Source organism: Symphodus melops (assembly GCF_947650265.1).
Source record: "Symphodus melops genome assembly, chromosome: 17".
Lineage (NCBI taxonomy): Eukaryota > Metazoa > Chordata > Actinopteri > Labriformes > Labridae > Symphodus > Symphodus melops.
Genome location: NC_136707.1, coordinates 5241193 through 5257236, shown reverse-complemented (window position 1 = coordinate 5257236; position 16044 = coordinate 5241193). Strand labels below are relative to the sequence as shown.

At 40.4% G+C, this 16044-nt stretch overlaps 1 protein-coding gene across 1 annotated transcript; it reads right to left on the bottom strand.

The window, feature by feature from the left end:
- Window positions 1–1935: 1935 nt before the first annotated feature.
- pdgfbb (platelet-derived growth factor beta polypeptide b) lies at window positions 1936–15609 on the bottom strand. The gene is made up of 8 exons (XM_079366173.1): window positions 14744–15609; window positions 9151–9247; window positions 8002–8058; window positions 6199–6392; window positions 5867–6049; window positions 4441–5263; window positions 4153–4291; window positions 1936–3850 (listed from the first exon to the last, which is right to left on the bottom strand). The coding sequence occupies exons 1-7, from the start codon at window positions 14807–14809 to the stop codon at window positions 4158–4160; spliced, it is 1554 nt and encodes a 517-aa protein (XP_079222299.1). The 5' UTR covers window positions 14810–15609; the 3' UTR covers window positions 1936–3850; window positions 4153–4157.
- Between the last annotated feature and the right edge of the window lie 435 nt (window positions 15610–16044).

Genomic DNA, 16044 nt, shown 5'->3' with positions numbered 1-16044 from the left:
AACAAGCCTTATCGTCCTTTAAGGTCAAGCAGTCAGCTATGAACCATTTCATGTCTTTAGTCACACTTTCTGGTTCCTCAGAGACCCTCCCACACTGTCATGGTGTTTGACCCCTCTGTGTGTGTGTGTTTGAATGAGCGTGAGCATGCCAGTGTTTGTCACAGTCAACAGGCCTCCACACACACACACACACACACACACACACACACACACACACACACACACACACACACACACACACACACACACACACACACACACACACACACACACACACACACACACACACACACACACACACACACTTCCCCGTTCTTTTTTGAAGTCCATGGGGGGTTGGGAGTTGCTTGGACTCAAGCAGAAAACCAGGGATGCCACCTGGATGCTGAATTTGGAGATGGTCTGCTGTTTAGAAGTAGAACATCTGTGTGAAATTGACAGTACTGACAACGCGAAGTAATGCCTGAATACTGGAATACACGTTGAATTTAAAAAAGTCACACAGGGGGGGAAATAGCAAGCTCCAGATGCTAGACAGTTTAAAGTCTCATTTTGTGCAGACATCAAAACTGCTAATTTTTGCAAACTATCATGACTGAAGACAACTGTGTGGCATTTGAATCCCAAAACGGGTCACGGTTACAATTACAACCACTTAGTAAGCTCCCTTTCCTTTAAGGGTGGCATAGAGAAGACATTAGAAATGATTGTACCTCATTCTTCGTATGATTTCATTTAAACAGGGGAGCAGATGACTCCTTGACTCAATAGTTAACAGACGTAGCTGTGCAGTTGAACGCTGAGTCAGCTGGTCGTAGCAGCCAAGAGTTAAGTGGGTAAATGTGAAAAACAAACCACACAGAGAGTGCGAGCCAGAGTTCACTTTTTTCTTTTCTCTGTCTTTCTTTTGTCACATTGAACAAACCTCATCGCGCAGCGTTGAACTCATGTGAATTTAAGGAGTCATTACGAAGTCTCTGGAAAGCAGATGCACTCCGTGTAGACACAACACAACGACACACAGGCTAGGTAAATAAATCCCTCCCCAGGTTCATGGGGTGGAAAGAAGAGTCAGAGAGTTCAACAGATCTATGAATTCCAACGTAATAAGACAATATAGGCCTAAATTGAGATTGGATTTTTTTCTATGTCAGTCATTTACGATGCTAATAGGATAAATGCTAATGACTTTGGTGAACAACTTTTCATCTAGTGCCCCAGTTACTACAATATTTTAAACATCATTGGAGGAATTGCCATTGAAAATGAAGGCAGATATTTTATCTCTCCTCTAGTAATAATTGTAAGGGCTTCGGTAATCCCTTAGCTTTTATTCAGCGGTTAGAAAGTACCTATCATCAAGATCAAATCGTGTTTCCCTACTTCCTGAACTTGAGACCAAATTCTGGCAAAAGACATTAATTTCCCTTAAGCCCCTGCGGTACTTCTGTTTATTACTAATTTGCAAATGTTACCATGCTGGAAGGATGAATCTAGATGTTAAACACAAGCGGCAACATCAAGTGTTGGAAAATGAAGCTGATGCAGAAGTGCAAACAAACTGCAGTTCCTCAAGTGTCCACTGGAGGCAGGTTCCAACAGCCACGGAAGTCCCATACACACCCCATTCAAAAAATCCTCCATTTACAGCAGACATGAACATGTTTACAGCCTGGTATAAAGAGCGATATAGGTCTGATTAGTTATAGTTGTCATAGGCACACACTGTATGGGGCGAGATGTTTTTCATTACAACACATCTGTTTTGATTGACTGACAGGAGGTTTAAAAGGTAGGCTGAGACAGGATATCCAGCGACTGCTGCCGATGAGCCTCCAGAGCCCCATAGCATTAGTGTTCTCGCTTCGTCTTTGTAGGCGTGTTAGCATGTTTATGAAACCACTTAGCCAAAAAGATAGTCAACTACAGAGAGAATCGTATTCTCTTCTCTTTAGTTTCAGATAAACGTTTCCCATTAATTTTCTCATCTTGAGACACAATTTAGACCAGCAACAGTATCTCTTGATTGCATTTAGCATATTTCAGACTCGAGATTTTAGCCTCCAATAAGCTAAACCCGATAGAAATGCACACACATGTAAATACATTTATAAGTAAAAACTGAAGAAGAGAATTATAAAAAAAAACAAACAAACAAATAAGTTTTAAGCCCATTAGCTTCTTATATCTTTGTGAAAATAGCATTAGGTGTCAAGGTTATCACAAACATTCAGTTTTTTCAACAAATCCTGTAGTTTAAAAAAAAACAGACAAAATCAATAACAGTTGTCAGTTTGCATAAAGAAACACATTGTTCAATAACTTAAGATGTTTGGGCTGATTATGAATTATTGGACACAGAGAGCAACACCAGTGTATCTACATGTTGTTACTATTGGAAACATAAAGGACATGAAAACAATATCTACATGAGAAAAGTTTGGCTTTTTGATGACCTTTCTTGTGACTGATTGACTTATTTTAGTCCCTTTTGTGTTTCTGTATATACATGTAAAAAAAACACATTTTGAAGATTAAAATAACAGAAAGAGTGGAGCAGTTAGAACAAATATGTCGAAGGTAAAAGTTTGATCCCCTTGTCACAGAGTTTAAAAGGATTGGTGGTTGTTCCTGTGAAAAGGCAGAGAGACGCACAGAGCCAGAGAGATTGCTCTTAATGAACGCTGAGATTCAGGACTGAAATGTTGGTGTGTCACGAGCCTGTACAGACAGTATTCTCTAGCTCTTAGGGTGTACAAAACAAACACACATGCACACGTTTTTTGGACATATAAGTAACTGGATGATCCTGGGAGGTCAAACTAGTTTTGTTCCTCTTTTAAAATGTATTCTGTGTTTTTTTTGGGGGGGGTTTTCTGTTAGGACCAGCCGGCCATTACGATTGAGTGTTATGTATCTCAATCCTGCTGTTTGCAGGATTGGTAAAAAATTAAAAATAATAATAAAAAAAAATCCACAAGAAAGACAGAGATGAATAAATAAGAAACATCAGGCAATAGGTGTATCACTTTGTTTTTAGATAGCACCTCTTTCTTCACATCTCTAATAAGAGGTCAAATCTCTTCAATGCAACATTTTCATCAGTTTGTTCTCTAATCGTGTAAGTGATTCCAGTGTTCGCAGTGACTTAAATAATATTAAATATGTTGTTGTTGGTTTTTTTTAAAAAACACTACCGCTGTTTTAGGGAGCTAGTAAAAATGATATCAGACCTCAATGGGACAGCACGTTCTCTTCCCAATACTGAGCCCTCTGTGTGTTAGTTCACTTGGAATTCCGTCCCCATTTTGAGTTGATGCAGCCAGTTGATGATTGTCTCAAAGATTATCCAAACACAATATGAGATTCTTCAATGTCACGAGAGTTACATCCATTTCTGTGTCCATTCTTCTGTCAAAAAAAAGCTCTTTGAAGTCCAGTCAGAAAGTCTTTCAGCTACAGACTCGTTTATAAAACCTCGTCAAGAATTGTTCCGTGTTCTTGTGCAGCTTCTCTCTGTTGACATGAAAACCATGTTTCAAGAAGAGTTAATAGATTGCACTGTGTTCCACAGTTCTACAGCGATGTAGTTTCATTCGTCAGCTCTTTTGTTCAACTTTTGTCTGCGTCATTGTAGAGGCAGGTTTTCTCTTTACAAGGTCCGCCTTTTAGTCATATCCATTTTCCTCTTACTCCACCAAGGCATGGTTATAGGTTCACCAGACAGTCATTAGTAGTGTTACGGAGGAGATCTCTCACAGGGCGGGCAGGTTACCAACTAGTGAATACATACTTATAGGAAGGGAGGCACTCTGCTACACATCTGGATCAATGAGTTCAATTTGTGGCCCTGAAGGGGAAACACAGGAAGACAGACCTTCATTTGTATTCAAACTGTCAAAGTCAATAAAACAGGTAAATACGTAAATATAAATATACTGTTCTTGATACTTCATCTCATTTAATCACTTCTTTCTTTTCATTTTATTGTGAATCAGAAAAAATTAAAAGAAAGCGATATTTTGTATTTTTGTACACAAGCTATAATAATCAGTCACAGAGCAAAGCACCGTCACAGCAGCATTAAATTAAATTAAAATAAATTTCAAAATAATATTTGAAGTAGATATACACATATTCATCTCAGCTCACCGTCGTTACATTAACATCGCCCTCATGGCTGCTTTGCTGATCCGTCTACGATTCTTCCTCATCCTTTTCTTTGGACGTGCTGGGGGTACGGGGCCTGCAGGCGCCGAAGGCTGCCGCGTGGTCGTGGTAGATGTTGTTGCTGTCACAATAGGATTTACAAATTAGAGAAAAAAACACTTGCTTTTTCTCTGGTTTTACTGTGAAAATACTGCTGAGATCAAAATGTACGAATGTTAACAGCAAAGAGAGAAAACAACAGACCCTATAGGGATTAAAAATGGCCCTCACCTGGTTTCTGCGTTGTTACTGTATGCAGATGATGGTGATGTTTACCATGCTGGTGATGTTGATTGTTTGATTCTTTTTCTTTCTGCCTTTCCTCCTCCTCTCGTATCATTTGCTGCTGTCTCAGTATTTCCTTCTCTCTGTCCAGCCTCTTATGGAGAAGTAGAAGCTCTTTTCTCTCCTGCTCCAGTCTTTCCTCCTCAAGCAGTAATGTCCTCGCCTCCTCGGGAGTCTCATTGCCTCTCCTACCGAGTTCTCGAGGCTCTGGATTTGGCTCTTTAGTAGGTCGGAATTGGGTCCCGATTCTCTCAAGGCCAGGTGACTCAGTTGGTCTGAATTTGGACTGAAGACTTTGGGTAACAGCGCTGGTGAAACCACCCTTTGAAATTCTGTGCTTGTCTTGAGACATGAATGGACTCTGGCTTTGCGTGTCCCTGCTCCCTTCAGTATCCTTACCTTCAGTATTGTTGAGCAACAACCTGCCTGTGTCTTCAACCAACTTGTTCTTTAGTCCAGCACCGACGTTATCCACTGAGGGAACAGTGGTGGTGCCGTTTGAGATATGGCCAATCCTCTTCTCCGTATTCTCCAGATTCTCTTTAGTCCCAGCGAGTCTGGTTGAATTTTGGGCCCAGTGTGGAGCCAGAAGAACAGCCTCTCCAGAGCGATGTGTTTCCTCTGCAGTCACACTGTACCCATGTCTGGGATGACTGAAGGAGTCTCCTCTGGGGCTCCAGCTCTGCTCCAGGAGATCCTCCAGGTGGGCCCTCTGGTTCTGCTTCAGCTCATCCCATTGATGGAGCTCATCCTTGGAGTGCACCTTGACCTTTGACAGTTAAAGTTCAACACATTTTAATTCAGCTTATTCCATTGACGTCAATCAAAATGTTAAACCTGATCTATTAGAGGATAGATAATATACCTCCAGTGATACAGACATCTGAATAAGAGTTCTGAAATTCATCATTAAGAATCCTTTAGTCTATGTTTAATGCATGCAAGAAGTGACTTCCTGTTTAGAGCATTTCCTGTTAAACGTACATTCTAAAAGGAAACAACAGCAGCCCATTGCAGAGAATAAAACGCTAGCAGGTCAGGGGGCTGCAAGCTGAGCAGCCAAGTGAGCCAACGATGTTTTAATCGAGCATTTCCCTATCATTCGTTGTTTCTGAGATTTGTATTGAAAGCCACGTTTAACACAGAGCTCATTCTAAGCAAGTTATTTAAATTAGTTTATCAACACTAGATAAAGTTTTTTTTTTTACAAAGGAACAAGTGTAGGTTTTAAAGAAAATCACTAACTAACGTGAACTACTGGCTACTATTTTGCACGCATAAACGTAATGTTCAGAACATATACACACATGAGACTGCTTAGGTTGGCTTAAAGATTCAACCAATGACATGCAGAAGTGAGTTCCTCCTGTACCTGTGCGTGTCCTTGACTGAGCGTCTGGTTTCGATACTGGTGGCTGTGCTGTCTGCGAGATGATTTTCTCTTTGGCACAGGGGGGCGTGGAGCGGGCTGGCATTGGCACTCCACATGATCGACTACCGACACGACTGCTTTGGCGTAGGTGGGTCTCTTGTTGATGTACTCTACCTTCATGACCTGGAGAGAGAGAGAGAGAGAGTTTGGAAGATGCACAACTCTGAGGGAAGCACCCATGTAGACACAGACTTTACAAGATCTTGGAAATGCATTGGTACATACATTTGTTTACTGTGTGTGTGTGTGTGTGTGTGTGTGTGTCAGATTACCTGCAAGTATCTGGTGTGTGTGAATACAGGGACACATCGCAGGCTCTTGGTGTTGCAGCAGCCGGAGCAGCGCTGCACCTCGACGCACGGTGGCCATAACAGGAAGTTAGCGTTGCTGCGGTCCAACATCGCCCGTGTGACCTCGACCACCTCAGTGCGCACTTTACAGAGAGCCTGCTGAGCCGGCTGAGCGTCTGAGGGAGGAGACATGACTCTGTGAGCACCGAGGGATTTTGGCACAATGGACCACTAAGCACTCAGGTGTTGAGGTAGTTTAGTTTGTTTCTCAAGTTGACATCTTTTCCAATCACTTTATACTTCTTAAGCATCTTTACTTACATCTCTCGTCTTTTTGTTTCTCTCTGTCCATATGATTATTTTTGCAATTTTTTACTTTTACTTTTTGCAGCAACCATTTGACTTCTTGTTTCATGTATTTGAAGAAGTTAAACTTTTTTTAAACGTATTAAACCACACAAAGTCTTTTTGTTCATCTCTGGCCCATTTGTGTCTCCTTCTAGTTTCCTTGTATTGCTTAAACTTATTTTCGCATTTCATGTAGCTTTGTATGTTAGTGGCCACTTTATTTCTTTTATTTATTTCTTTTTTACTTTAATTCAAATCTCTAGTCATTTTGATGTTGATGTTATCAAAGTATGTGCTTTTGGTTCAATTCACTATGTCTGTGGTCCTTTTGCATTTCTTGTTGTTCTTTACATCTCAAGTCATTTTGCTTCTTGCTGACATTCTGCAGGTCAGGCCCAGGGGACCCCGCTGACCTCCTCGGCCCCTGGGCCTGCGCCCAATTGGCCTGTTCAGTAATCAATCTTCATATGTGAGTATGAGTGGGTGTACATGTGTTCGTATGAGCACAAGTATTAAAAACTAATAGTTTCCTCGGAAGATCTTTTATTACATTTTACATTTTGACAACCAATCTGTGAATTAAGAATTCCCTTTTTTTTTATCCAATAAAAAAGGACCTAAATCAAATCGTACATGTGAGTCTTAACCCTTCAATGCTGCTTAAAGATGTATTTATGGCAAAGCTGAGATACCTTGTTGCACGTAATGCCATTAAGTTCCCTTGTTTATCCACAGAGACTCATCTAGCTAGTTTTCATCATGAGTATTGGTGAATGACGGATTCAACACTTAGTGTAAAACTTGCTCACATGTAACTATCCTGATCTCGTATGACAGCAGGAGTCCATATCGTTTGACGTCTTTCGATCAGACGGTGTTCTTTTTTATATCGCCTGAACTCCAAAATATTGAGGTAGACTGCTCTGCCTGAACGGTACAATGACACGTATAGGATACTGGGCACAGTTCACACGAGGATTAATGTGGGATCATTAGCATCTTCTCATGCAAGATGGAATCCAGCAAAGTCTGCCACACGGCTGCAGAGTGATGTGTAGTAATTCAGACATCTGCTTCATCATGAGAGCGAGAAAAAAAAAAAAGGTTAATGGGAAGGATTTGAGCGTGTCACTAAAGCCATACTTGTCACATCAATCAACTCGGCCACGGTCCTTCACTAATGAGGATCGAGAACTGTTACAATCAGGAGGTGAATCAGGAATCCTCCGCACAGTCACAACAACGCTCTGTTAACCCGGTTATAAGTCTGAGTCTTTTTTTTTTCCTCCTCGCGCATTGTGAAGGTCATTCTTTTCAAGTTGAAAAAAACAACAACACTGGAGTAACAGTAGTTGTGTGTTTGAAGTTCATGATACACAATTACAAACCAAACTCTGGAGGTATAACAAGAGGAAGGAAAGGGGGGGGGTCGCTTACCAAGGCTCCTTGGAAGTCTATGACCTCCATTGGTTGCAGAAATCTCGTCCTCCTCGTCTGAGACAAAACAAGAAACAAATTAAGCGTCTGACCCGTGAGAACGTGGCAGCTGGTTTACTTCTGCATCGAATGTTGTGTTCTTTGTGTATAGGGAGAAGTTTGTATGCATGCGCACTGATTCCATGCAATGCAGAAGTCACATCCAAAACTAACTTACCTAAATAATAACAAAAAACCCCACAATAACCAAACAAGAACAGAAAGCAAAAGATCATGCATGACTAAGAGCACTGTAAAAAAAAAAATCAGTTTGATATTCTGATATTGGCTTCTTTTTTTTAGAAAAACCAAAGTAAAAGTACTGATTACAGAAGCACGATCTATGATAATAAGCTGTGACATTTTGTTTAAACTGTAGAGACACAATAAACATCCTGTAAACATGACATTTTAATAAGCCTTAAAATGTTTCAAGAAGTCAGGCTCAAGTTTGAGAGCCACAGCTAAGATATTCCACATAATGATTCCCTTACTGAAAAAAAACCTTCCAGCCTCCTCTGTATGTGGGCGTGTAGATGTGAGAATGCACGAAAAAGATGGGAACAGAGAGAGAGAGAGAGAGAGAGAGAGAGAGAGAGAGAGAGAGAGAGAGAGAGAGAGATAGAGAGATTTTTTTTGGTAAAAGTTTGTGCTCCTCTAATTCGGATCATTTTGGTCGTTTTGGTTTGTGTGTTTCCACCAGCTGGTTTGAGTGTGTTTTTTATTACTGGTGATGTTTACAAGTCATGGTAAGGGTACATAACTGGACTGGGGTCAAGTTCTTTAAGCCTCCAATCTGAAAGACTTCTTCGTTTCTAAAGTGACTAAAAGCTTTGAAAAACTTCAAACATGTCCCACTCAGGTAGATTCATTCATAATTATTTCAACATCATATGTCCAAATGTTTCAAAAGCTTTCTTCATCCACACAAATCTATCCTTGTTCAAACTAAAGGAATAAAAAATGTAATTCTAAACGACTTTATACGTCATGAATAAGCTCCAGATTGAGGAAAGTTGGGATGCTGATACTGCGTTCGTATCCATGATAACGCCCCCATTACTGAGTCTGGCTTCATCATAAGTAATAGCAGAATGTGCTGGTCTTTACCTACGGAGTCAGAGAGCAGCAGCAGCTGGAGGTCCTCTATGGAGGAGATGGGGCTGTTTCTAACCAGCTCCACCAGGGCTGCAGGCAGAGGCTCCCCCTGAAACACACACACATACACACATATGAACATTAATATAACATGCAATACTCAGCCACATCTTAGTACATGATTATAGGGAACCGGGAAAAGTCTCGTCATCTTTCGGACAGTTCTTCTCACGTCTACGAGAGCGGTTCCCACCATGTGTTCCTCCTGCTTTTAAAATGAAACGTTTCCAAACAGTTCCTCTGAGGAAATGGAATATGACTGCAGAAAGTCTGCAACAACCATTTCACACGTGTTTAAGTGTGTAAAGATCGGAAACTTGAACTTGTTTTCGCTCTCAAATGGACAGGACTTCTAATAGTAAGACTTAGAAGTCATAGTGCAGTAACAACATCTGTGTTTGCAATACTATTGCGGAGTCTTTTCATCAGGTAAATACAACCGTGTGTTTAAATTCTATAAAAATAGAAAAAGAAGAAGCAGTTGTGTAAAGGCATCAACAATCAGGATGTGGATCCAAAGGAAACACTTGTTGCAAAAGGAAATACTTGTTTAGAACCAGCTTTGTTTTTCTTCTGGGATTTGACTTCAACACAACCTAAGATTTGACCACATGTATTCATAGCAGCAGACCAACCCACGGCAGCATCTCTACTTTGTGATTCTATGGACTGAGTGTGGGTTTAACCCCCTCCCACCCCCCCTTGTCATTAATGGGTAAGACAGCCAGAGAGAGGGGAGAAAGAGAGGGGGAAGGAGTGGAGGGGGGGGGGAGTATTAACCAAAGCAGACACACAATGGTCACTAAGAGCAGGGTGAATGACTATTGGCGTTGTGTCTTCTCATCTGCTAACATTTAGGGGTCAGAGGAGTCAGGAAGGAGTCAGGAAGTGGGGGAAGGAGTGATACAAGGAGAAGGAGAGGAGGGAGGTATCTGGTAAAAAAAAGGATAATGGATGAATAAAAGACGAGTTTAAAACGGACGAGGATCAGACGTGGGTCGAGCCACTTCCTATAAGCTGCTCGCTGCTCTTTCACCACAGATTTTCTGTCCTTGTTTCAACTTGACTGACACATTGTTGCTGCTGTGACACTGCATGTGTTTGTGATGTACTGCTGTGTCATTGTTTTGAAATTAATCCGTTTAAGAAGAATAAGAAGACTACTAGAAAGCCTGCACAACGTTTCTAAAAAAAGAAACATCTTTCAATGTTGCTGTAACGATATGAAGTCTGATGTATGAACGAAATATTAAAGAGTGCCTATTAGCTTTAGCTCGCTCGTTTTTTCAGTCAACTGTTTATCTTCAATCAATCTCAAAAATATGTTTTCTCCACCACTTTATTGGCTCCATTTCATTTGCTGGTTGCTTTTAGCTAGTGCTTAAGCTTCATGTGACTCCATCTCGAAGCATGGTCAGAATACTCAGGCCTCCAGCCAGTGGATACAGTTAACACATGAGAAGGTAGTAATCAAAACCATTTTTTCTCCATTGATTGGCATTAATTCAAACTTTTGCAATGTGGTTTCTGTCGATGCTTTCACCGCAGTAACGACGGAGTTGTCGTTCATTGAGCAGCCCGATCATCGAAACGGTGACCCAAGAGGAAGACCCAAGACCTCAATCCAGAGGGAAGTAGTACGCATAATGGCGATAAAACAAGACTTTGACGACGTGTCTACAGTGTCATTACGATAAAAGAGCTAAATGTTGTTCAGCCATGTTGTTCAGGCTGACCTGTGCAAAAGTTTAGCTCTAGGCTGGAGGTGGAGTCCATGGTTGGAGATACCAGGGGAGGGGAGGGTATTTTCTTCCAACTAGTGATGTCACAAACTGAGAAAATTTGAAATGGAGCCGTTTTTCTCTGTGTGGTCAGACTTAAGCAGATCACAAACAAAGGACTGGATGGATTTATTTTAAATTTTATGGGTCCATAGACACTCAGGTTACCCAAATAAATGTTCAAAAACACTGTAAAAGTGGATTTTTCCTTTAAGAATGTTCAGTGTGACGAGCATTTGGGAACATACAGTTTTGCACACCTTCATTTTTTTTTGTCCATATGTGAATTCATTCAGGTTGTGGAGAGTTTAATGAATCCCTACGGGGAAGCTGGATGGAGCCAAAGGAAGCAGCCATCCATGCATGAACATGTATTCTCATCCTGCCGGTACGACATGCCATTGACTTTCCTCCATTGTTGTTCAGTTATTCAGAGAGTCAAACTGTACAGCGGGGAAATGCCTGCTGTATTACACTAACATCTCTGTTTCAGAGCTGCCCGTGCCCCCCAGGAGTCATCATGACGATTTCTTCCCCTTCGCCAACTGGAGCAAATCTGCCCAGCGTGGCTAATTGTGACTGATGTTAATTGTAGGATGTGTGCCTTTGTTCGCAGTGGTGCCTGCCGTCATGGTGATTTGTGTCTGAGCAGGAAACACTAAATAAACACTTGGAGTCGGATAAACAAAACAAATGTAAACAAATTCAATAGTTGAAGACGGAACGTGTAAATCCCCATGGATATTATATTTAACTCACAGCCAAATATGGTAATACGTTTAGCCCTGCTTTTCCACCATTTAGAATTCCAAATACTGATTCTGATAGCGTTTAAACATTGGCCGATATTAACACCAGTTTGCAAAAAATGTTCTTAATATAGGTGGAAATTATGGACGCTCACTGTAGCTTTGATTAACGTTACACTCTCTGCTCACATCACATTGTAGTTGTTGGTTGACGTACCATACATTTCCTGAAACCAGATACATTTTGGGCCTAATTAAATCAGCACAGTGCATTATTACCCAAGACCACATTCATGGTAGTACTTTCCTTTGCAGTGTCCATAAAACTCTATTTACATATAATCTATGGACTTGTTTTTGAGCTGCAGTGGCTTTCCTCTTTCTAATTAAGGGAGTTCAAATCATCATAATGTAAAAAAAAAAAAACTAATTTTGAAACAATCGAGCATCTGAAGCATGCAACCCATCTCCTGGAGGTCTGTTGGGCTTCTTGAGGAATGCCAGGTACAGGCAGAGGCTGCAGGGGAGCAGGAGGAGGGGCAGGAACATCTAATCGGACATAATTAAGGGGCTTGAGTTTGCTGTCGGCGCGCCAGCAGCACGTGTGAGGTTTCACATGTAGCATTGAAAACTGCCTCCACGTGCACAATGCTGCAGAATTAATGGGACTTGAATGAATTTATTTGCCATATTTTATCACATATTTGAAAAAAGAAACTTAGCTTAAAGGTAAACAAATTCTTCTTTGGTGGTCCATAATTAAATGTATATACTAATTATGTTGCACTTTTTTGTTAGCATGCTATTACATGAAGGCTGAATCCCAAAACTGGATGTATATTATAGACTTCAACTTGTGTATTTTTTAAAGGGATCTTTTTACACACAGAAATGTAACTTGGGGGAATTCCTAGTTGTATACCTCAAAGTCTTTGTAAAACACTGCCTGACAAACTTTGCATTTTCTTTAACATGTGTTGTCTACAGAAGCCATAAAATGAAAAGACAGGCTGATGATAGGAATTTAAAGTCATCCATCATAAGTGTGTTTAACTCTTTTGGCCTTTATGTGAAGTAGATTATGCAGATACCTAAAAGTCTTTGTACATTGAATTAAAGAGGAATGAAACCACTTGTGACGCCCGTTATTCAGCATATTCTGGGAGGTCATATAGTATATCATGAAGACGTTTTATGTATTTATGACATCTGATGATTTCAAACATATGCATTGGGTTTTTCAGCTCTGGAAGATAACCAAACAGCTCCATATGACTGGAGGGAAACTACTACGGCAAACTCAAGGCTTGTGCTCACTGTGCAAATGTCTATTTCCTTTGACTGACATGCTTACATTGTCTTTAACCTTATTTTATTCTAATCAACACCAGCAATACCCAGAATACCCAGAGTTAGAACAACAGATGAAAAATGCATAGAAGGCAGATCACATCCAGATCAATGGGCATCAGAACCTATATATGCTGTATATTTAAACAGAAGGGACCACTTTTTCTATAAACAACATTGCATTGCTGTCAATCCACAACAGACCCTTTGTTTAGTTAGGCCTAATGTTTTGCTTTTTGACCTCAGCAGGCGGTCAGATTTTGCCCATCTATCCGACATGCTTACTTCCTGTATTTTTTTTTGGCAAGAATTGAAAATCCAAATATGGAAGATTTGGATTTAATTTTTCCATTTCCCCATACTAAATCAGATTGCCTACCTAAACTTGAATATTGGCCAATACAGAGATCTTCTCTGATACTAGTGTTATAAAAAATATATATTTTATCATTCTTTTTAAACAGCTGTATGTAACTAAGCTGTAATGGTAAATTGTTTGGTCTCGCAGAGCTATATAAATTAGCTAACGGTAAGCTAAGATCAGTAGCTTAGCACAGTAGCTTGCCAAACTGCCCCTCTGACGTCAACTGTTGTTTTAAGATGAAAATACATTATTTTTTGTCTTTATATATTTCATTATCTTAATTTTACAGATTAAAAACATATGATTGTTAACGTGTTGGTGACAATGAGCTTGCTTTGGCTAATGCGCCAATCTCTACGAGTTTTCCATTTAGGCATTCAGCCTAAAAGGTAGCATTACTGTTGGCTTCAGTTTTGGAGGATAAGAATCATGTCAAGTTTCTGGGGGGGAAATATGCCAACATTAGTTACAGTATTGGATGAGTCCATTGACTGGCGAACTCGGTGCTACCCAAATCTGAATATTAGACAGTAGGAATAGTATATTGTGTGGGATATTACACAGAATAGCTAATACTTATATTTGATCTATTACTAATCATAAAGTACAATTCAATATTCCAGTCACAAACTTCAAAAGCAAAAATTCACAGACAAAAATTAGGTATGGAAATATTGTACTAAAGTTAAAAGAATACTGTCACTGCAACTTTGAACTCTAAACCATGAAATTAAAGTTTAATTATGGTGAGCACTGACATTAATTACAGCCTTGTTCAACATCTGGAACAGCATCCATAAACATCACTTCACCACGTGGAGCAGCCAGCTGTGAAAGAGCCTATCATGGCAGCCTCTGCCTGCCTCCTCATCGTCAGACACAAAGCAAGTCCTCTGCATGTTTCTGCCCCAGGGCATCCATTCATAAAGCCAGCTAATGAGAGGAATAACAGTTATCTATTGCGAGGATACCAACAATTTCAGTAGCAGTAAAACGGAATTAGATGATTTTGTTAAAATGGCCCACTGAAGCAGGTGCACTCTATGCCAATGTATAAAAAAATCACCTGGATTAGATCATGTATTGGGTTTGGAAAGAATGGCACACATCCTCTTGATAAATAATACAATAAAAAAAAATAATAATAATTTTAAAAAAAAGTTATACTCTGTCAGTGCTGGGGTAAAGTGTTCAGGAAAACTTGAGATTTTTACATGTTTCATTTAAGAGTTTAATATTTGACTCAGGGTGAAACATCTCTAAAAGTTATGACGTTGTTCCTGTGATTGATGTAAACTCACCTCGGCGACGCCAAACCGCAGACACGCCACCAGCAGCGCGAGCAGCAGCTGGACCCACGAGCTCATCTTGCTGCCCAGCCTCGAGCCTCTTCGACGGACCGGGCATTTATGGAAGCGCGAGAGTGCCTCACTCCTCAGCACTGCGCGCGTGGGGACAGCGGCTCGTCCTTTAAAACTGCGCGCGCGTGGACGGTTTGTCTCTCTCTCTCGTTGTGTTCTCTCTCCAGCAGAAGAGATATCCGTAAAAAAAAAAAAAAGAAAAAAGAAAATTTGAAGAGAAGAAGGAGAAAACGCTCGTGCTTGGAAAGCGGCCACAAAGTTAAATGTGTTTATCTCCAGTAAAATGATCAAAAATCCAGCGTTTCTTCAACGTTATGTTCAGTCTCGTGTTTCTCCCTTTGAAAGAATTATCAAGGATAATTCATTTCCAAACATCAGCGGTCCATACTTGACAAGATGAAACTCTCCAGTACTCTTACAAAGGAGGAAAACTTTGAATTGTTCCGATTCTGTCCTCTTTCTTTTGCGATAATCAATTTCAAATCCACTTGAGTTCTCTTTTTTTCCAGTTATGAATGGCCTCTTTTAACGTGGTGTCTCCAAAAGTCTGAAATATATGTTCAGCTCTGTAGTTTGCCTTCCTCTTCTTCCAAGGAGTCTTATCAATAAGCAACGCTCTGTGTGGCTCGGTGCGCCTCAGCCCTGGACCTGCCTGATTACGCAGTGCCGATGTTGATGATGATGTTGGTGGTGGTGGTGGTGAGGGTGAGAGCGGATTTCCAAGAGTGCTCTCCTGTCGGTCTGTTCCACAGTATCTCTCTCCCGCCCCCTGCCTGAAGAATGGTAATGATAATCTGCATACAAAATGGTCCACAAACGCCTCACACCAGCTCTGCGCAATATTTCCTCTGTTGTGAACCATTTATGCAGATATTTCTGAAGGCTTGGCCAACATGGGGGTTTGTCTGACAGTAGACCTGAATTGTATTTTCTGACCACATGGTCTGAAGGTATTATCAGTTCTAATCTTATAATGTCAAAGTAAAAGAGCAATGGTCATACAGTAACCTGCATTTCAGAGTAAGTTAATATTATGATACAGAATGATAACTTTCTTAAGTTATTTTTCAGATCAAGATCTTACACCAAAGCAATTGAACAGGTAACTATTTTATTAATTTAAGAATATTGAGTAAATTAACTCAAATAAAATGCAATAGTCAAATGCTACTCACACTGTGTAATTTTAAACACAGTATATAGATAGAGCATAATTTTACTTCTGAGAAATGTATTGCACA